The sequence below is a fragment of the Manis javanica genome, chromosome 6 (assembly GCF_040802235.1).
Source record: "Manis javanica isolate MJ-LG chromosome 6, MJ_LKY, whole genome shotgun sequence".
NCBI lineage: Eukaryota > Metazoa > Chordata > Mammalia > Pholidota > Manidae > Manis > Manis javanica.
In genome coordinates, this window is record NC_133161.1 from 51356929 (window position 1) to 51380249 (window position 23321).

At 38.8% G+C, this 23321-nt stretch overlaps 1 protein-coding gene across 1 annotated transcript in view; it reads left to right on the top strand.

Annotated features, from left to right (window-relative positions):
- Positions 1-23321, top strand: part of IGF2BP3 (insulin like growth factor 2 mRNA binding protein 3) — a 194936-nt gene that overhangs the window by 1730 nt on the left and 169885 nt on the right. The window contains exon 2 of the mRNA XM_037022344.2: positions 210-270. Coding sequence (XP_036878239.1) covers positions 210-270 — 61 coding nt within the window. The remainder of the gene's footprint in view (positions 1-209; positions 271-23321) is intronic.

Sequence of the window (23321 nt, forward strand, 5' to 3'; positions counted from 1 at the left end):
CCTCCCTACCAGTCTGAAATTTACACTCAGCCGGGAGCCGGTCAGCTTCCCAACCTCGCGGGGCCCCTCTTCTCTTCGCCTTTAGCCGCGTCCGGGTGCCATTCCGGGTCTCAGGATATCACTGTGTCTACGCTTAGCCAGTGCGGGTCCTTTGGTCCCGGAGAACAGCTAAGCTCGACCAACTGTTTTCACCTCTTGTGTGTCCGCAGGTAAAGTGGAACTGCACGGGAAACTCGTAGAAATTGAACACTCGGTCCCCAAAAGGCAAAGGTGAGCTTATTTATTACGTTCTTATCGATTCTGTTCTCATCCATTATTTGGAGGAAGGACTCAACACAGCTGAAAACAACTTATTTTCCTCTTAGGCTTATTGAGTTGCTGTATGGCCTGGTGTTTTTTCGTTTTTTTCTCTTGCATTTAAGTTTATGGCAGGTGTGAGTGTGTGGTGGGTTACGCTGCGAAGAAATAAAAGGGCTTGTCTGTGGCCCGTCGCTGAATTTATTGTTCTTGGTATAAAAGTCTCTTAAGGAAGCTGTCACAGCTGTGTTCTCCGGCAGAGTAGGTCAAGTTGCTCCAACAGGAAATCAGTCTCAAAGGGCACTTTTGGGAATATGTAGTAATTAGGAAGCCAAGGGTGACCCCCAGCCCCCACCCCGCCAAATCTCCAAGCACAGGATAGGCGAAAGCAGCTGCAGGCTCGCGCGGGTGTGGCGTGCCTATCGTCCGTCCTGAGTTGGCGGCGGTGAGTCTAGGAGACAGTCCGCATGTCTGAGAGAAGAGGAATTTGCCTTTATCCTGTTAGATCGCCAGCCGGGATTGGGCCACGTGAATGAACGCCGAGCTTCTCCTGCCCAGAAGCGCCTTTCAGTCACTCCCAAGTAACACAGGTTTCTGCAAACCAGCCTTTGTCTTCTCCCCTCCTCCCAGCCAATATTTTTGCTTATAAGTAACCATCAAGAGATCGTGAAGACCGAAATTGTGTGCTGCTTAAGAGGATTGCACTTTTCTGAGAGTATGTGTAGTGTGCCACTTGACAGAATTTGGAGACTGTTTTAACCTGTGGAGTGTTTTGGAGAAATGGCTCCTTTTTCAAGAGCAGGCCAGACCCTGGTCTGTAACTAACTGGAAAGGCATTGCTTCCTCCCAGTGGTTGCTGGGGTTGGCCTATGCCTTTCTGGATTTTTGCAAGGTGAGGTTAGGGTTTCTGCCTCTCTGCCTTCTCTCCCCCTTCTCCCAACCTGGGCCTAGCAGTAAGTTGGAAATTGATTTAAACTAGGGCTGTGGTGTGTGCGCGGTTAGATACCGTGAAGAGTGCTGGAGGGCAGGAGCGGTTTACTGTGCATTTCTCTGGTGTTGTGCAGAGTGATGGCTACCCCACATGTCATCGTGTCTGTTTCTAGATGCACTCTTCTCCAGGTAGAGCATTTTCACAATGTTGTTTTTGTTTAAGTGAGTTGAGTTTATGTGAATTTCCCATTCATGTACTTAATTTTCATTAGGATAGTTAGGGATTTCCATGATCAGATAAATCTAGTTCTAGTGGGAGTTTTTGTGTAGGGGTCAAGGTATTTCATTCCATAGAGGAGTTCTTTTTTTAAAAAAAGATTCTAAAGTAATAGAATGTGTACTGAAAGTATATAAATTGATCTCTGTTTAATAGGAAAACTTTTAAGGGAGAGCCAGTATCTTAAAAAGAAGTTTAAAGGCATAATCTGAAATGTTCACCTAAAGGGGGAAAAATCTAAACCTATTCTGCAGATTTATAATTGGTTACGTGTTTAGCCAGTGTATCTTAATTTTCTTCAAATGTTAAAAAATAAAATCTCAACAAAACCATTTGCTTAGCATTTGAAAGTTGCTAAATTTAAAGACTGGAGATTTTAGCATTTGAAAGTTTCTAAATTTAAACAGTAGATGTCCTGCCGTTTTCAGGTACAGTTCATTGACCAGCATGTTAAATGCAGATTTTTTTGCCTTATTCTCCTGACGTTTCCTTTTCAACCTGTGTGAATTTCTCCCCATGTGTAGAGAATTAAATTAAAAACATCTGGCAACTGACTGCCTGTTACATTCTTTAAGGCTTTTGCCTAACCTAAAAACATACTTGCTGCTTTGTAACAAACAGGAGCTCCTCTTTAGGACAGTACATAAGGTAAAATGTTAAGAGTGGCAGCAAGTATTTATCAGTGGAAGCTGCTTCAGTTTGTTAATAATGTAGATTACATTCCCTAGCTGATTTTCGCTAGCATTAAAATTCTGGGCATTTTAAATGAGAATATCTTACCAGCAACAACAAGTGAGTACATTTGGAGACAACTTGTCACTGATTTAGAGAACAGTCACATAAGTCCTTTGTTAGTATTGAAGTAGCTAAAAACTAGAGTTTTTTTTTGCTGCCCAGGGAAATTTTCTGGAAAGCTGTATTATGATTTTGTTTCAGTTGAACATTGGAGCTGTGATTCAGTTTTCCTCATCTGAACTGTTCCATTAATGTGTTTTGGGAGAGGGCAGAGAAGGCACCTGGGTGATCCACATACCTAGGCATGTACAGGAAGGTCAGGAGGTGGTTACTGGTGACAGTTTAATTCTGCAGTCTAGTCCTTACCAGGTGAGACTGCTGGACTTCTGGGTGGAGTTCTTTGTGTTTAGCAGTCACTGCGTTCCATCACCATGTGGGCCTCTGTGGTATGCTCACCCACACGTGCAGCAATGACCTTTATACCTGCTGTGCAAGGCATGTTGGGAGCCCGGTGCTGAAGATTGCTTATGGCAGCACTCTGAGATGGATGAATGGGCTTGCTGCAGCTAAGCAGAGGAGCAGGCTGGCCCGAGTCTGGTAGCAGAGCTGGTTGGGGACCCTTTCAGGAAGGGGCATTGTAGAGTTTGGTTCAGATCAAGCTTAGTTCCTGATTACTGAACTTTCAAGGGAATGTGGAAGGAATGTTGCTTTTCTGCATTCAGATACCCCTGAGTTGGGGAAGATTATAATAGCAGTACTTCACAGAGCTTGAGGTCCCCTGTGTCCAGAATGAAGAGGAGATTGCATCCAATATCTGTGACATGTTGCACTTTCTGTTCCAAATGTAACAGATACAGCATATGAAGAGTTGGCTTCTCTCCCAGGTATATGCTTAAAATTTCCCCCCTTTTGGGGTAAGGGTGGGTGTAGAAATTGTTTTGACTTTGGAAGATGTGTAGCTGAGTTTGGATGGAAGAGCCACTGGTATCTTGTGGGACTTGGTATATTCCTCTATGTGATTGTGTAAACAGTACTGATTTCCTTTTTTGTTCTGTTGTGGGCTATTGGGCATGGGAGAGGGAATGGGAAAGTTGCTGACACTGGGGAACTGAGAGGATGGTGGTTTTAGTTCATTTCTCATTACTTTTTTAAATCATGGAAGTTTTTTATCACTTAAGCTTTCTCATGATTTAGCTGTTCCCATTGATTAGGATTATATGAAACTGAAACTTTGAATAAAGGAGAAAAGAAGAAAAGTGAACAATGTATTTCTATATTAGAATCATATGTTTATCATGTACGGATAGAGCATGTGTAAAAGTTACTGTGGTTTTAAGTGTATTTTACTTTTAATAGCTATTTAAAAGCTAGTGCTGCATTTTAATAGCTGTGGGGTATACAATAGGATGGTGCCATGACCAGCAGTGTACCAATTAGCCAGGGCATATGACCCTGTTGTCTTAGGACAATAAAGGCTGTTTTTAATGTTGAACATTTAAACATAGGTATGAAGGATTATCTGTGCTTATCAGTGTGGTACAGGTAGATCTTGTGAATTAGGGAGATTTTCACACATGCATAGACTTGAGGTTCTGAATGTTAGGGAACTTTCATGGCTGGTAAAGAATCATAAGCACAGTTTTCTTTGCAGAGCTCAGTAATGCATGACTGCTTAAGTGATTGTAGCCAGTGAGATTTTTCTTGGTTTTATATTTTCTCAATACAGTTTTAGAGAGTTTAAAAGATTTCTTACTTTGGCATGATCAGAATTAAAAAAAAATGTTGATAAGTAGCTTCTGTGTTGCTTTCCACAGTAACGAGGAAGACATTACTGAAACATGACATGTGCCTGGAGCCAGTGGGAATTGAGAATCTTGGCTTCTGTTTCTGCCTCTCCTTTTGATTTGTGTGATCACTCACATTCTCTGTTCATGCCCAATACCATTATAATAAACTAACAAGGGGCATATTTTGTTCTGAGTTTGCCATTCTGCTTAAAATAAATGAGTTACTAGCTAGGGCTTGAAAATATCTTTTGGAATTACAGAGATGTGGAGTTTTCTCTGTAAAGATCTTGACTTGTGTTTCTTTTCTGTAGTGTGTTAACTTAGTTGCTCCTGCACATACACTTCTCTCAAGCAGTCAGCAAGAGGGAAATGATCTTTGCCATACTTCGAAATCTTTCTGTGGGACACACCACTGCAGTTAATGTGTTATTAGAGGTCTGAGATTTTTGTATTAAAGTGAAGCTGTGAGCCTCCTTGCTATAAATTTGAAGCAACTCCATTGTAATTAATTGTCTTTAACCGCATTCAGACAGCCACTTTTCTAGCAGTAACTACTTTTTGAAAGGTATGAATTATCCATTCAGTAGCTCTGGTTGTTGGTTTGGTCTGGGAGGAAGGGGAGAGGCTTGCCTATTCTTAGCTGAGTTTCCTTTATCGACTGTTGTCTCCGATTCAAGCTTCTAGAGTCATGAGACAGGAGGTGGCAGTGTGGTAGCAGTGACCAAAGGATTGGCATTTTTAGTTAGGACCTCGGCCCCATAAATCTGCTCTCTACAAATTATCTTGGCCTGCTAGAGCTTTGCCTGAAAGCTGGTGGGAAACAAAATTTTCAGTGCTCTATTAAAATGGAGGGTGTAATTTATTATGGTCTGAAATTGCTGTTTGGTAGGTGTCCAGTATTGGTAAATAAACAGCTATATTTATTAATATCGCATGTGGGTTTTGTTGCCCTGTAGGGAATACATGGTACATAAATTATGTATTTTAAAGAATTATCCTGAGACCATTTTACTTGGTTAGGAAATAATTTGAAATCATTATAGAAGTATTCTTTGAGGAATCCAGTGGAAGTACAAGCTGAAGAGGCCAAAGTCCTTAGGATAGCTGTCATTGTTACTTAAGTTATTTAGGAAGGTGATACTACTGTGATCATGGTGTTTTTTAGTTACATTGCTGCATAACAAGCCACCCCAAAATTTAGTGGCTTAAAACAATTTATTTTTCATTGTGATTCTCTGGGTCTGCTAGGTGGTTGGTTATGTTCTACAAGGTGTCATTTTCGGTCATTTACTAAGCTGGGCTAAAAGGTCCAAAAACGCTTCACTCACATATCTGGCCTCTTAGTGCTTATCCATGTGACCTTTCTTCACATGGTGTCTCATCCGCTCCAAGTGGAAGGCTAAGCCTAGAATTGGCGCATTATTACTTCTAGCCCATTCTGTTGACCAAGGCAAGTCCCAAGGCCAACACAGATTCAAGGGGGATATGGAAATAGACTAGAGTCTCTTGATGGTAGAACGGCATGCATGTGCAGAGAGGAAGGAATTGATGGTGGTCATCTTTGTCGATTATCTTATAAATTGGAGGAATAGTGGCTTTATAATGCTTGGAACATAAAATACCTGAAAATTGCAGTTAGCACTAGAAATGGAGAACTAATCCCCATTATAATAGTCTGTCAAGAGATGATGGTATTAGCTTTGGAGGTGAAGACTAGAGGTCAGTCTCTGTATAATCTTCTAAGGATTAGATGGATTAGATGAGGAGTATGCGATGAGTAAAGGATGATGATGAGATTTTTTTGGCCGGAACAACTGGGTAGAAGGTGGTGCCATTGACCAACATGGAAAGTGTTTTGGGAAGAAACAGATTCTTGGGTGGAAATCAGCAGATTTACTTTTGGCATATTTTATTTAAAATACTTATTAGAAATTTAAATGAAAAGTTGGCTAGATAGTTGGATATGTCAGTCTGGAGCTCAGAAAGGTGGGAAGTGGAGGTGAAAATTAGAGGCTTTATTAGCTTTTGGTATTTGAAATCATGGAATTGGGCAAGTTCACTGAGGGGCTGAGCTTGGCTCTAAGAGGGAGGAGAGACCAGCAAAGGAAGAGTGAGAGAGGCCAGTGAGGTAAAGGGAAGCAGGCAGAGCAAACTGTTTCGAGGAGGTAAGTGAAGAAAGCTTGTGGAGAAGGAAGGTGCAATCAACTTTGTGGAATACCACGGAGTTTGTGAGTTAGATGGATAAATAAGTGAGTGGGTTTGGGTTAAGTCTTACTCTTCTTGCTCTGCTTTAAATAGATGGAGAGCCATTTACGAATTTTGGAACAACCTGGAATATAGCCTTTCTTCCAGAATTCATGCATTAGCATCTTAGTTTATTTTCTTTCTTTCCAAAAACATCCCTGAGCATGTTCTGTTTATTACCTTTTATGAAAGAGTCTCTCCTAAGTTTAATAGATCTTGCTCAATGGAAAAGATTTGTTTATGATAGTTGACCTACTCTGGCATCCATTTCCGCACAAATGGTGACTGTGAGCTCACTTTCTTCACAGACAACCCTTCTGCTTTTTATTAATAAACATTTGAAAAGTCCTCGGAAGCTCTCTTAGGTGTTAAAACAGTACAGACCAAGCCAGTCCTTCTATGTGATTATCCAAATACCTGGTGATTTGACAAGCAAAGGAAAGTTTTGGCCAAAACATTTATGGATATCATGGGCTTGGTTTAAAATACTTTGATCACTTTGTTATTTTAACATGCTGGAATAAGTATAAAGGATTTCTTCCATTTTATTCATATATTTTTAGCTATAAGAAATACAAAAAACCTTTTGTAAGTACCCTAAACTCTCTCATTTTTGCATATGTTAAAATCTAGGCCTTGGTAAAGTAGCTGCCTTCTCAAATTACAACTCCACATTAGTCACCAAAACTAGGTAATGTGTTTAGTTCAATTGATTTTGAGACAGATGACTTGGTCTGCATAATTCTTAAAGACTGTCTATGCAAGTCCTTTGATCAGTGAAGTTCTACTTTCAGAATGTGTTAAATACTTACTGTTTTAAGAAAGGAAGACTAGTACAAATGAGATAGCACAATAGATTTTTTTCCTTGGTATGAGTGGGTTTACTAAAGAATTCTCCACAGAGCCCTGGGTGAAGTTGCCTGTCCAAGGCCCTGCCGTAGTTAGGGGAAGCCACTCTCAGGTCCTGTGGCTCCGCCCTGCCTTCGTTCCTCCCACTTGCATTGTCAAATCCTCAAAGTTGCTTACACAGCAGCCTGATCACGTTTGCAGTGGCAAGTCAGAGCAGAGATGTCCCATTTCCTGCTTTCTCTGAAGAAAAAAGAAATCTTGTTTGGCTTCTTTGAATGGTTGATTTATTGTCTTCCTGTAAAGAAAGGAAAAAGATGGGTACAGGTTGTCTGGAATCTGGGGTTTGCTATAGAATAAAAATATTCATCTGGACATCCTGTTTTAAGACAGGTAATGTAGACCATTTTTCCCTTTAAGGTATTTTTTTTTTGTAGCTTCATCTTAATATAAATAAGTTGCAGAGAAGTCAGAGGGGGCCTAAGGAGACAAAAGAGTAGAAAAGAGGGCATGGCGAGGTAGATGCCATGGCTTTCTCAGGCATGTGGTTGTGACTTACGGGAGGTGTTCAGATTGCAAATGAGGTAGTTTCTGAGTGGAGTCCATAGTGCCTGGTTGTTCCAGCTTGTTCCCCAGTGTAGTAGTATCCTAGCTTGCGGAAGGAAGTCTCTTAAACTTGGAATATCATTAAGGATTAAGAGAGAGAAGGGAGAAATTTTGCTGACATCTCTTGATTAGGAGCCCTGAAGCTGCCTGTGTGTCCTTGCTGACGTGAAAGGTATAGCCAGAAGAATGTGGGAAATGAGGTCTTAGATCTGGGTTTGAGTCCCACTCCATTTTCTAAATGCATAATGTGTAAGAATAAGGAAATTAAGGCCTGGGGAGGGTAGAATGGAAATTATGCCTCATAGGATCCTGGGGACAATGAATGTAAAGCATCAACATGGTATCCAGTAGTACAGCAGCTGTTGTATTTTTCTCTTTGAGATTAAAATGCTAAGGCTGAATGTAGATTATATTTGGTGGCAAAACAGAAATATGGAAAATCTCTGTTCTGTTTTGGGATGTGAACTCATAAGTAGAAATCTGTGGGTGGTTTCTTATTTTCATTGAGCATATATTACCTTTTTAAAAATTAAGGTATAACTGTATACAGTAGAGTGTATTAAGTAAACAGCTTAATGAAATTTTACATATGCCTACATCCAAATTAATTAAAAAACATATGAAGTAAATTATGAAAATACTTGTTTCTCAATATTCCCTATCTGAAGGTCTTATGGTGATAACTTGGTATATTCCAGAAATTAATTCTTCTATGCATGTATCCATAAACACTTTGTAACTTAATCAAACCATACTGTTTATAATTTCTACTTTTACTAAATAATGAGGAATCTTCAGCATAGGTGCAAATAGTTCACTCTTTTTAAACAGTATATTCATATGTGTGCAACAGTTTTACTGTTCATAGTAATTTCAGTTGAGCGTATTTATTATATGTATGTCTTAGGACTCGGCTATTTTTATAAGGTATACTCTTAGACTGGGAATTGCTATAGCAAAAGACCATATACATTTAAATTTGAAGGTGCTCTGCCAAAAACACTAAGCTTACTTAGATTGACATAGTTAGTCATAATTTGACAACCAAGAGAGCTGTTGTCAGTGAAGTGTGCAGTGAGACAGTTTGGTTTAAAACTGTCTTTTCAAGCACGGAGGGCTATATCATTCTAGGAACAGCCTTATTTACTCTTTCTACCGTGGATGTTGCACTATGACAAATAAATCTAGGCCTGATTCATTTGTTCCCCAAAAGTTATAAAGATTACGTTCTGATAACTTATAGCTTGAATACATAGGGCTTATGTTCTCACATATGTAGCACCTTGAATTTTGGGTTTTATTCAGAAGCTAATATTTTCTTGTAGTGGGAAATTTACAAAACTGTATTTTGAGAAGAAGTAAGATTAAAAATGAGTCTCCAGAACAAAGTGCTACTCAGCTTGCTGCTCCAGTGGGGCAGATAATGATTGGAGAAGTTCATTAAGAGAACCTGAGATGTTAAAGTTGTTTGAGAAGTGATTTTTCTGCTTAGTGATCCCCAAATGTCAACTTTTGAAAAGCTGTTCTTGTAAAAATGGAGAAGCTCTTGCTTTTTCTTTGGAAGAGATAAGTGTGGTTCAAAATACTAATTTCTGCATTTCTTGGTGTACTAGTTTACCTATTTCTGTATTTTTGAGTTTCAGAAATGAATTAACTCCCAATGGCTTACATAAATTTTTAGTTTAACAAGCATATATTGAACACTTGTGCTTGTAGTCAGTTCCATGCTGGGTTTTAGCGGCTAGGAAGAATTCAGTACTTGTTCTGAAAAAGAGCACACAGAGTACAGTGGCTTTCACTTCGTTCAGTCTCAATCCCTGGGTGATATTTTTATCTTTTAACACCAGCAGTGGCTCATTGTGGCAGTGATCCTAAAGATGGAGTCATATCTGTGCAGGTAAAGAGAAGCTGTAGATATGTCATGGGGTATATATGGTGTGTCCCAGAAATACAGGGGATTAGGCTCAGTGGGGTGTTAGTACTTAGCCAGGGATAGGTGCAGAGAGGGATGTGAGGGAAAACCTAGGCTAACTGTGTGCAGTGGGGATGGAAAAGGCTGGGGCAGCAGGAGCCAAGGCATGTCAGTGAGAAAAACGGTGGTGTGTGCCTGGGGGACCTACATGCTGCTGGGGATTAGAGGGGCTCATGTGTGAAGCAGGACGGTGGTTGAGGCTGAGCCTGCCTAGAGGGGTGGTGAGAGCAGCCTGTGTGCTTGAGGAGTGACTGTCTTATTCTGATTCTTTATGTGTTTAACTTAAGGGGCTCAGTCAGTTTAGTTAATACCATGTAGCAGATGGTTATTTGGGATTATCATGCAAGACTTGCTATCCAGGTTAGTTTTGGGGTCTGCTCAACAGAGACCATGTTGAACTGCTTTTACCATCTAAGTGCTTCATGGAACAACTGTGCCTCCAAAATACTCCATGCGATTTAGAGCTGTTCTTAGGATACTCTCTGACAGGGTAATTAGGGTAAATTGTGATAACAATAGGAACTCTATAGTAAGGCTGACTGAGGCATCCCCCTTTCCCCCATTTCTTTTAAGGTCGTTTAGGATGAGACAATCATCAGTGATGATTAAAGCACCAGGTGTTATATTTGATTTTTATTAAGGCATCTCATTTTTGGGGAAAAGTGAGATAGATACTTCCATGCACACACATTATTTACTTAGCAAAATTAGGGGCAGCAGTATGACACTGGTGGTGGTGGGGGCCAGTGGCATCTTGCTTGGAATCACGTAGACCTTAGAATCCTTGTTCAGCTCTGTGAGCTGGGCAAACTGATTAAACTGAGACTTTCAGTTTATCTATAAATAGGGGCAATAAAACGTATTGCATAAGGTAATTGGGAATTAAATGATAATGTCTGTAAAGGACTTCTTGGAGTATATGACACCTATGTCATTAATAGGACACATAGATCATCTCATAAGCTTGTGTATTCACACGTGGCAATTGAAAATAACATGAGTATTATCTATTCCTGTGCAATCGCATGGTTTGTCTCATGTACAGATACATAGAAATGTTTAACATTTTTTTTTGTAGAATACGAGTTGTTTTGTGAGTAAGCTAAGAATTTGTACTTGATATCTAAATGTGTAGGAATTAGGATTCCTAAAATGTTATCTAGTTGTGTATCTTGAAAGAGATCGTATTATTTAAAAAACACTGAGATAAAAGAACTCCACTTAATTTCAGAGGCAGAAAACAGTGCAAAAGTGTGCAAAGGATAAGAAGCAGCAGTTCAGAAGGAGAGACCTGGAAAGCTGATCTATGTAGGGAAAGATACCCAGTTCTACCAGTTGTTAGAGAAATGCCAATTGTAACAGCATTTTTTTTTTTTCCCTATGAACAAGATTGATAATATCTGATGTTGCAAGAGTGTTGGAGAAATGGGCACTCATATACCTAGAGAGTAAACTGGCAAAGACATCTTGGCATGCCATTTGGCAGTATCTGTGAGAAATTAAAATGTGAGTAATACCCTTCTACCAAGTATCAGGGAAAACAACTCAGTTTTCATGGTTTTGTGCAGTCTGTAAGCACAGTTTTATTGTAAGTTATTGTGATGTTGTAATAGAGCTTCAAATCACCAGGCAGAGCTCAGTTAAAAGACCTTTGGTTAGGAGTCCATAATAAACACAGATAAACTTTTAGGTATTCCTATATCACTCGTGACATTTTAACATATTACACAGATAATCTGGAACTTTCACCATTGTCTACTTCCCAAACAAATCATATCTCTAGCCTTAAATAGACTATTTGGGACATTTTTCAGTTACTGATTTTGAGCTTTAGGAGGTAGATTTTTGAAAAGGAGGAAAATATGTGGAAGCTGTTCTTAGTGGTTTTTTTTTTCTTAAAAGCACTTTTAAGTGTAATATTAAACAAGTTCTAACTTTTAGGCATGTGTTTTCTCCATGCTAGCATTTCACTTTTAGTGTTCTATTACAAAGAAATATTTTGCCAAAAAACCTTTTTTTCCAGTATTGTTTAATAGGAAATAGGAAATAAATGTCTGTCCAAAGAAGATATACCATATTCCAGTAAACTATATTGTGGTTTATTTTGTAGCAGTTACAAAGAATGACAAACATTTATATTAATTGCCATGGGAAGAGCAAACTGAAAAGCAAGTTATGGGATAGCTTTTAAAAGACAGGTGTTTGCGGGGGGAAATAAACCTTTCCATATGCATATGTCTGTCAGGAAAGTCACCTATCAAAAACAGTAGTTACATCTGTAAAAGGGAATTGATTGAGGAGAGGCTAATGGGAGATCTTTGGCTTTATATACCATATTCCAATTATTCTCAAACTTTTTGGTTTTGACCTTTTGACACTTAACTGAGGACCCTCAAAGAGCTTTTGTTTGTTTGATGTATACTTACTAGCTATCGATTGAATAATGTTTAAATATTATTTTAAATGAATACACATATTAAACCCATTATGTATTAAAATTTTTGTAAAAAGCGAAACTCTTCTAAAACCAAAAATATAAATTAGAAAAGTAGAATTGTTTTATGTTTTTGCAAATTTCTTTAATGTTTGGCCTAATATACAGCTGGAAACTGACAACTAATTCTACATTCAATCAGTGGCAATACAGTGTTTTGATTGAAGTATATGAAGAAAATCCAGCCTTATGCAAGATACATAGTTAAAAAAGGAAAGGAATATTTTAGTTGTCTTTAAAAGTAATTAGAGATATTCTTTGTTCCTATACTATACTAAAACTTGACAAGTGGTTGTTATTTTAAAGGCTAGTTGAAATGTGGAATCTGAAATCATATCAGCAAATTTTTTGTAGTCTGTTACATGAAAATCCATTGGTCTTTCTCACACTTTGAATAGTTTTTTTTACCTAAGTATTGGGAAGCTGTCAAAGCTCATGATGGTAGGTAAGTTAGCCAAAATTGTCGTTTTTACTTAAAAGCGCAGATTTAGTCACTGGCAACCTTTAATTTTTCCTGAGGTGACTGACTGACTTCATACTCTTTTGAGAAAATGTTCACTAGATCCTCAAGCTTAAATAACTGTAGTTTCTCTATAGCTCTTTCAAGTTTAAGTGATTGTAGTAATTTCAAGTTTAGTTTTTCCTGAGGTGACTGACTAACTTCATACTCTTTTGAGAAAATGTTCACTAGATCCTCAAGTTTAAATAACTGTAGTTTCTCTATAGCTCTTTCAAGTTTAAGTGGTGCTCCATGTAAAAAGTGGCTAGCTTACTGTTGCAATTCTGACAACTGCACAGTGCTTTTTTCTCCAGACAGCCACTGTAGGTCATAGAAGTGCTTTGTGCATACTGCCCTTTTCTTCATACAGATATTAACAAGATGTGTACTTAAGGGTTAAGAAAATTAGTGATATTTAACTGCTTCATCAGACATTTAAAAAAGAAGTTTGGATGATATTATACTGTGGGTGCTGGTGAAGAGTACAATGACTACTGCTAGACTTTTTGTTTTTGACCACAGTTGTTGTTTTTTTTAATTTTTATTTTGGTATCATTAATCTATAATTACATGAGGAACATTATGTTTACTAGACTCCCCCCATCACCAAGTCTCCCCCACATACCCCATTACAGTCACTGTCCATCAGCGTAGTAAGATGCTGTAGAATCACTACTTGTCTTCTCTGTGTTGTAGTGCCTTCCCCATGCCTCCCCCCTTGCCCCCCCGCCCCAACATTATGCCTGCTAATTGTAATGCCCCTTTTCTCCCCCTTGTTCCTCCCTTCCCACCCAACCCCCCAGTCCCTTTCCCTTTGGTAACTGTTAGTCTATTCTTGGGTTCTGGGTCTGCTGCTGTTTTGTTCCTTCAGTTTTTCTTTGTTCTTATACTCCACATATGAGCGAAATCATTTGTTACTTGTCTTTCTCTGCCTGACTTATTTCACTGAGCATAATACCCTCTAGCTCCATCCATGTTGTTGCAAATGGTAGGATTTGTTTTCTTCTTATGGCTGAATAATATTCCATTGTATATATGTACCACCTCTTCTTTATTCATCTATTGATGGACACTTAGGTTGCTTCCATTTCTTGGTTATTGTAAATAGTGCTGTGATAAACAGGGCTGCATATGTCTTTTTCAAACTGGGCTTCTGCATTCTTAGGGTAAATTCCTAGGAGTAGAACTCCTGGGTCAAATGGTATTTCTATTTTTAGTTTTTTGAGAAACCCTCATGCTGCTTTCCACAATGGTTGAACTAATTTACATTCCCACCAGCAGTGTAAGAGGGTTCCCCTTTCTCCACAACCTCACCAACATTTGTTGTTGTTTGTCTTTTGGATGGTAGCGATCCTTACTGATTACTGCTAGCTAACCTTTAACACCACTGCCTTTACTTCGTGCTAAGGTGCCAGCAGTTTACCCACCATTGTTTTTTGCACCATCAGTACAAATGTCAACACAGTGAAGAAGTCAAATAACATCTTAGTAGTCTTATAAAAGTAGTTTTGACTTCTTGATTTCTTGAAACTATGTTGAGACCCTCAGGAGTCCATGTACTAGACATTGAGAATTGCTGCTCTACACTATGATGTGTGAGATTATTTGGATTAGGTATTTCTGTGAAATATGTATTTACATCATCATAACACAACAGATGGCAAGAACAAGTAAGGCTTTTATGCAACTCCCTGGGATGTTAGCCTCAATGGGGAATTTTACACAAGTCAGTTTGTGAAAAGCAGGTGTGGGGGGAGAAAGAGAAAAAGTGTGAGAAGCTAAACAACACAAAGGAAAAACCTAGGTATATGAAGGGTAAAATATTTAGGATAGTCACTGAGCACTCAAGTGCACTTTAGCAAAATGAAGTGAGTTTGGACATTTGGACATCTGTAGTCATGCTTTAAGTTCCTGAAATGAAAGTTAACCTTGCATGTTGACCACAGGTCTTGCCTAAGGAAATGAACAACAGCCCTCATTCATTACTTCTTGTTATCCTTAAAACATTAAAGGAACCTAATTAGAATCTCTGGATGCCATCAAAGTTTCTTTTGACAATTTAGATGCTTTGAGGCTGGGAGCTTGTGGTAAGTCCTCCTTGTGAGGATGACCAGGTGAAGAGCCTGCCTGGGCTGTATTGCAGACAGCTTTCCTTGCTCTAAGAACTGTTGGCTACATTTAGAAAATAACTGCTTTTGTTCCTATCACAGAAGAGGCACTTTTCTTGTCTTATTAGACAATGATTTTTTTTTTCCTTTAAGAATTATAATACAACAGTAACCTTTCGTGGTATTTCACTAAATTTTAACATTCTGCATATATTTTCTGGTTTGAGAAAGCTTGGTAGCTTGCTCTTTTGTAGTTTTTCAAATGGTTGTTTTGCTGATCCTGGATCTTAGCCATTTTAAAATTATTCATTCCACAAAATTTTGAGTGTTTACCTACATTCCAGGTACTGCTGTAGGTTTTTTGGGAGACAGAAGTGAAGAGAAGACAAGAATTTGCTGTCAGGAAGCTTAGGGGCTAGTACTGCACTGCCCACCAGGGCAGTCATTGGCCACATGTGGCTATCAAGCAATTGAAATGTGGCTAGTTGAAATTGAGATGTGGTATATGTATATAAGACATACTGTTTTTTTAAAAAATTTTTTATTAAGGTACGATTGATAGTTTCACATAAAACAATGTGGTTACTACATTTACCCATATTATCAAGTCCCCATCCATACACCAATGCAGTCACTGTCCATCAGTGCAGCAAGTTGCCAGAGATCTACTATGTCCCTTCTCTGTGCTACACTGTTCTACCCATGATCCCCACACCATGTGTACTAAACATAATACCCCTCAATCCCCTTCTCCCTCTCTCTCCACCTGCCCTCCCACACCCCTCCCCTTTGGTAACCAGTAGTTCATTCTTGGAGTCTCTGAGTCTGCTGCCATTTTGTTCCTTCAGTTTTACTTCATTATTATACTCCACAAATGAGGCAAATCATTTGACATTTGTCTTTTCCGCCTGGCTTATTTCACTGAGCATAATGTCCTCCAGCTCCATCCATGTTGTTGCAAATGGTAGAATTTGTTTCTTTCTTATGGCTGAATAGTATTCCATTGTATATATGTACCACATCTTCTTTATCCATTCATCTACAGATGGACACTTAGGTTGCTTCCATATCTTGGCTATTGTAAATAGTGCTGCGATAAACATAGGGGTGCATATGTCTTTTTGAATCTGAGAAGTTGTATTGTTTGGGTATAGTCCAAGAAGTGGGATTCCAGGGTCAAATGGTATTTCTATTTTTAGTTTTTTGAGGAACCTCCATATTGCTTTCCACAATGGTTGAACTAGCTTACATTCCTAGCAGCAGTGTAGGAGGGTTCCCCTTTCTCTGCATCCTTGCCAGCATTTGTTGTTCTTAGTCTTTTCGATGCTGGCCATCCTTACTGGTGTGAGGTGATATCTCATTGTGGTTTTAATTTGCATTTCCCTGATGATTAGTGATGTGGAGCGTCTTTTCATGTGTCTGTTGGCCATGTGAATTTCTTCTTTGGAGAACTGTCTCTTCATATCCTCTGCCCATTTGTTAATTGGGTTATATGCTTTTTGGTTGTTGAGGTGTGTAAGTTCTTTATTTATTTTGGATGTTAACCCCTTGTCAGATATGTCCTTTACAAATATATTCTCCCATACTGTAGGATGCCTTTTTGGTTTGTTGATGATGTCCTTTACTGTACAAAAACTTTTTAGTTTGATGTAGTCCCATGAGTTCATTTTTGCTTTTGTTTCCCTTTCTCGAGGAGATGGGGTCAGGAAGAACTTGCTCATGCTTATATTCAGGAGATGTTTGCCTATGTTGTCTTCTAAGAGTTTTATGGTTTCATGACTTACATTCAGGTCTTTAATCCATTTCGAGTTTACTTTTGTGTATGGGGTTAAACAATAATCAAGTTTCATTCTCTTGCATGTAGCCTCCCAGTTTTGCCAACACCAGCTGTTGAAGAGGCTATCATTTCCCCATTGTATGTCCATAGCTCCTTTGTCATTTATTAATTGACCATGTACGGTTGGGTTTATATCAGGGCAATCTGCTGCATTGGTCTAGGGTCTGTTCTTGTGCCAGTACCAAATTGTCTTGATTATGACACACTGGGTTTTTAAAAATTTTTAAATTTATTTTTTATTGATGTATCATTGACATATAATCTTATATTGGTTTCAGATGTACAACACAGTGTTTCAAATTACCCATATCCTCACTAGTGTGGTGACTATCTGTCAACCTAGGAAGATGTTACAGAATCATAGACTATATTCTCCATGCTGTACGACTATCCCTGTGACCAGCTTATATTATGCTTGAGAATTTTTGTGCCTTTCTATCCCTTTCACCCTCTGTACTAACTTGCCCCAACCCCTTCCTCATGGTAACCACCAGTCCCTTCTCAATGTCTGTAAGTCCACTGCTGTTCTGTTCATTCTGTTTTGCTTTGTTTTTATATTCCACAAGTAAGTAAAATCATATGGTTTTTGTTTTTCTCCTCCTGGCTTATTTCACTCCGCATAATACCCTCTACATCTACCCATGTTGTTGCAGATGGCAGGATTTCTTCTTTTTTCATGGCGGGATAACATTCCATTGTGTGTATGTACCACATCTTTATCCATTCATCTCTCGATGGACACTTAGGTTGCTTCCATATCTTGGTTGTTGTAGAAAATGCAGCAATAAACAGGGGTGCATATATCCTTCCAAATCAGGGATTTTGTTTTCTTTGGGTAAATTCCTAGAAGTGGAATTCCTGGGTTGAATGGTATTTCTATTTTTAGTTTTTTGAGCAACCTTATTACTACTTTCCACAGTGGCTGTACCCACTTACCTTCCCACCAACAGTGTAGGAGGTTTCCCATTTCTCCACATCCTCACCAACATGTTATTTCTTACCAACATTTGTTATTTCTTGTCTTGTGGATAGTGGCCATTCTCACTAGTGTGAGGTGATACCTCATTGTGTTTTTGATTTGCATTTCCCTGATAATGAGTGATGTGGAGCATCTTCTCATGTGCCTATTGGCCATCTGTATTTCTTCTTTGGAGAAATGCCAGTTCAGGTCCTCTGCCCAGTTTTTCATTGGGTTATTTGTTTTTTGGTTGTTGAGGGGTATGAGTTCTTTATATATTGTGGCTTTTAACCCCTTTTTTTTCAGGTACATAATTTATGAATATATTCTCCCATACTATAGGTTACCTTTTTGCTTTGCTTATGGTGTCCTTTGCTGTACAGAAGCTTTTTGTTGGATGTAGTCACACTTGTTCATTTTTTTTTTTTTTTTTTTTTTGAGAGGGCATCTCTCATATTTATTGATCAAATGGTTGTTAACAACAATAAAATTCAGTATAGGGGGGTCAATGCTCAATGTACAATCATTAATCCATCTCAAGCCTAATTCTCGTCAGTCTCCAATCTTCTGAAGCATAACGAACAAGTTCTTACATGGTGAACGAATTCTTACAGAGTGAATAAATTCTTACATGGTGAACAGTACAAGGGCATTCATCACAGAAACTTTCGGTTTTGATCATGCAATATGACCTATAAACCATCAGGTCAAATATGAATATTCATTTGATTTTTGTACTTGATTTATATGTTGATCCCACATTTCTCCTATTATTATTATTATTTTTATTTTTAATAAAATGCTGAAGTGGTAGGTAGATGCAAGATAAAGGTAGAAAACATAGTTTAGTGCTGTAAGAAGGCAAATGTAGATGATCAGATCATCAGGTGTGTGCCTATGGACTAAGTATTAATCCAGGCTAGACAAGGGCAGCAAGACATCCACGGATGCAGAAGATTTCTCTCAAAGCAGGGGGGCTGAGGTTCTGAGCCTCACCTCTGTTGATCCCCAAATTCTCACCTGATGGCCCCCCTGCGACTGTGCCTGTCTTAGGTTGTTCCTCCCTTGAGGAATCTTACCCGTCTCTGGCTAACCAGTCATCTTCCGGGGCCATACAGGGAAATGTAAAGTTGGTAAGTGAGAGAGAAGCCTTATTGTTTGCAAAGGTTAGCTTTTTACTTCTTTGCAGATTTATGCCCTGTGGCTTCTATGCCCAGCACTTGTCTCGAGGTATCTTTACCACCTGGAGGAATTATGATACTCGGTAAATTCGATATGAGGCACGAATTCTATTTAAGGTTTGTAATTAGGAAGGAAGAAGAAAAGCTATAGATGTAGCATATGAAGGAAACTTGGGAGGATTGATTATTTCTTTGACATATCTTCTTGTATAGTACCTTAAGTATGTATAGGTTTTAAACTACTAACTAATTTGCACACACATATTAACATAATAGGAATACGGTGACATAAACAAAGCAAATCTATAATTACCAGCCATCTCCAGTGAAGCCAAGAAAACCATTTAGGCACCCTAGGCATTTGTGAAAATTTATCTATGATATGATGGATATTTTCCAACTGTACTTGAACCATCAGACAAATTAAAGCAGCCCATTTCTGGGATCTGTTCACATCCCATATGTTCTTTTAACCATAGATAGTCTATAGTCATGAGATTTTGGGGTGCTACAACTTGCACCCCTCCCAACTCCTGGTTGAGTTCCAACAGTACAGATCCAGTCAAATTCGTTGTCTCACTGTATGCACATGCCAGCCTAGACATCTCCCTCCTCCTTCTTATGGCAAGTCCAGGAGACGGTGGGCTGGATGCAGCCACAACCGCAGCATCGTCCGGATCCCTGTGGAGGCTTTTTGATGATCATCCCCCGGCACGAGTCCTCCAGAGAGTGCTGATGCCGGAAGCTCCTCCTCATATCGTATCTTAGTTCATTTTCTGGGTATCCAAGCTAGGCCTTGATCTTCTGCGTAGAAACAAACAGACCCTTTGCCCACACTTTGACATGCCCTCTATACCACTGTGCAGAACTCATTGGAGGTCAGCACACAGTAACTGCTTTTTTTCTTTTTTTTTTTAATTAAGAGAAAGGAATATTATCAGAAAAGAGTACCTCCATAGCTGATCATCTGACACCCTTTAAGTGATCAACATTAAGGATATTTAAAGCATGCGTTGATCTTTGATTTACCAATAGTTTTATCCTGTTAAGGAGTAATCCCCCTTTTCTTTCTTTCTTTCTTTTTTTTTTTTAAATTTTTAATCTACACTTACCTGAAGAATACTATGTTTACTATGCTCTCCCCTATATCAGGTCCCCCCTAACAACCACATTACGGTTACTGTCCATCAGCTTAGCAAAATGTGGTAGAGTCACTACTTGTCCTCTCTGTGTTGTGCAGCCCACCCTCCCCTTTCTCCCTCCCCCCCATGCATGCTAATCTTAATACCCCCCTTCTTCTTCCCCCCCCTTATCCCTCCCTGCCCACCCATCCTCCCCAGTTCCTTTCCCTTTGGTACCTGTTAGTTCATTTTTGGGTTCTGTAATTCTGCTGCTGTTTTGTTCCTTCAGTTTTTCCTTTGTTCCTATACTCCTCAGATGAGTGAAATCATTTGGTATTTCTCTTTCTCCGCTTGGCTTATTTCACTGAGCATAATACTCTCCAGCTCCATCCATGTTGCTGCAAATGGTTGGATTTTTCCACTTCTTATGGCTGAGTAGTATTCCATTGTGTATATGTACCACATCTTCTTTATCCATTCATCTACAGATGGACATTTAGGTTGCTTCCAATTCTTGGCTATTGTAAATAGTGCTGCGATAAACATAGGAGTGCATCTGTCTTTCTCAAACTTGATTGCTGCGTTCTTAGGGTAAATTCCTAGGAGTGGAATTCCTGGGTCAAATGGTAGGTCTGTTTTGAGCATTTTGATGCACCTCCATACTGCTTTCCACAATGGTTGAACTAATTTACATTCCCACCAGCAGTGTAGGAGGGTTCCCCTTTCTCCACAGCCTCACCAACATTTGTTGTTGTTTGTCTTTTGGATGGCAGCTATCCTTACTGGTGTGAGGTGATACCTCATTGTAGTTTTAATTTGCATTTCTCTGATAATTAGCGATGTGGAGCATCTTTTCATGTGTCTCTTGGCCATCTGTATTTCTTTTTTGGAGAACTGTCTGTTCAGTTCCTCTGCCCATTTTTTAATTGGGTTATTTGTTTTTTGTTTGTTGAGGCGTGTGAGCTCTTTATATATTCTGGACGTCAAGCCTTTATCAGATCTGTCATTTTCAAATATATTCTCCCATACTGTAGGGTTCCTTTTTGTTCTATTGATGGTGTCTTTCGCTGTACAGAAGCTTTTCAGCTTAATGTAGTCCCACTTGCTCATTTTTGCTGTTGTTTTCCTTGCCCGGGGAGATATGTTCAAGAAGAGATCACTCATGTTTATGTCTAAGAGGTTTTTGCCTATGTTTTTTTCCAAGAGTTTAATGGTTTCGTGACTTACATTCAGGTCTTTGATCCATTTTGAGTTTACCTTTGTATATGGGGTTAGACAATGGTCCAGTTTCATTCTCCTACATGTAGCTGTCCAGTTTTGCCAGCACCATCTGTTGAAGAGACTGTCATTTTGCCATTGTATGTCCATGGCTCCTTTATCAAATATTAATTGACCATATATGTTTGGGTTAATTTCTGGGGTCTCTAATCTATTCCACTGGTCTGTGGCTCTGTTCTTGTGCCAGTACCAAATTGTCTTGATTACTATGGCTTTGTAGTAGAGCTTGAAGTTGGGGAGTGAGATCCCCCCTACTTTATTCTTCTTTTTCAGGATTGCTTTGGCTATTCTGGGTCTTTGTTGTTTCCATATGAATTTTTGAATTATTTGTTCCAATTCATTGAAGAATGTTGCTGGTAATTTGAGAGGGATTGCATCAAATTTGTATATTGCTTTCGGCAGGATGGCCATTTTGACGATATTAATTCTTCCTAGCCATGAGCATGGGATGAGTTTCCATTTATTAGTGTCCCCTTTAATTTCTCTTAAGAGTGACTTGTAGTTTTCAGAGTATAAGTCTTTCACTTCCTTGGTTAGGTTTATTCCTAGGTATTTTATTCTTTTTGATGCAATGGTGAATGGAATTGTTTTCCTGATTTCTCTTTCTATTGATTCGTTGTTAGTGTATAGGAAAGCTACAGATTTCTGTGTGTTGATTTTGTATCCTGCAACTTTGCTGTATTCCGATATCAGTTCTAGTAGTTTTGGAGTGGAGTCTTTAGGGTTTTTTATGTACAGTATCATATCATCTGCAAATAGTGACAGTTTAACTTCTTCTTTACCAATCTGGATTCCTTGTATTTCTTTGTTTTGTCTGATTGCCGTGGCTAGGACCTCCAGTACTATGTTAAATAACAGTGGGGAGAGTGGGCATCCCTGTCTGGTTCCCGATCTCAGTGGAAATGCTTTCAGCTTCTCGCTGTTCAGTATAATGCTGGCTGTGGGTTTATCATATATGGCCTTTATTATGTTGAGGTACTTGCCCTCTATTCCCATTTTGCTGAGAGTTTTTATCATGAATGGATGTTGAATTTTGTCAAATGCTTTTTCAGCATCTATGGAGATGATCATGTGGTTTTTGTCTTTCTTTTTGTTGATGTGGTGGATGATGTTGATGGATTTTCGAATGTTGTACCATCCTTGCATCCCTGGGATGAACCCCACTTGGTCATGGTGTATGATCCTTTTGATATACTGTTGAATTCTGTTTGCTAATATTTTATTGAGTATTTTTGCATCTACATTCATCAGGGATATTGGTCTGTAATTTTCTTTTTTGGTGGGGTCTTTTCCTGGTTTTGGTATTAGGGTGATGTTGGCTTCATAGAATGAGTTTGGGAGTATTCCCTCTTCTTCTATTTTGTGGAACACTTTAAGGAGAATGGGTATTATGTCTTCTCTGTGTGTCTGATAAAATTCCGAGGTAAATCCGTCCGGCCCCGGGGTTTTGTTCTTGGGTAGTTTTTTGATTACTGTTTCAATTTCTTTGCTTGTAATTGGTTTGTTTAACTTTTGTGTTTCTTCCTTGGTCAGTCTTGGGAGGTTGTATTTTTCTAGGAAGTTGTCCATTTCTTCTAGGTTTTCCAGCTTGTTGGCATATAGGTTTTCATAGTAGTCTTTAATAATTCTTTGTATTTCTGTGGAGTCTGTCGTGATTTTTCCATTCTCATTTCTGATTATGTTGATTTGTGTTGACTCTCTTTTTCTCTTAATAAGTTGGGCTAGAGGCTTATCTATTTTGTTTATTTTCTCAAAGAACCAGCTCTTGGTTTCGTTGATTTTTGCTATTGTTTTATTCTTCTCAATTTTGTTTATTTCTTCTCTGATCTTTATTATGTCCCTCCTTCTGCTGACTTTAGGCCTCATTTGTTCTTCTTTTTCCAGTTTTAATAATTGTGATGTTAGACTATTCATTTGGGATTGTTCTTCCTTCTTCAAGTGTGCCTGGATTGCTATATACTTTCCTCTTAAGACTGCTTTCGCTGCGTCCCACAGAAGTTGGGGCTTAGTGTTGTTGTTGTCATTTGTTTCTATATATTCCTTGATCTCTATTTTGATTTGTTCATTGATCCATTGATTATTTAGTAGCATGTTGTTAAGCCTCCATGTGTTTGTGAGCCTTTTTGTTTTCTTTGTAGAATTTATTTCTAC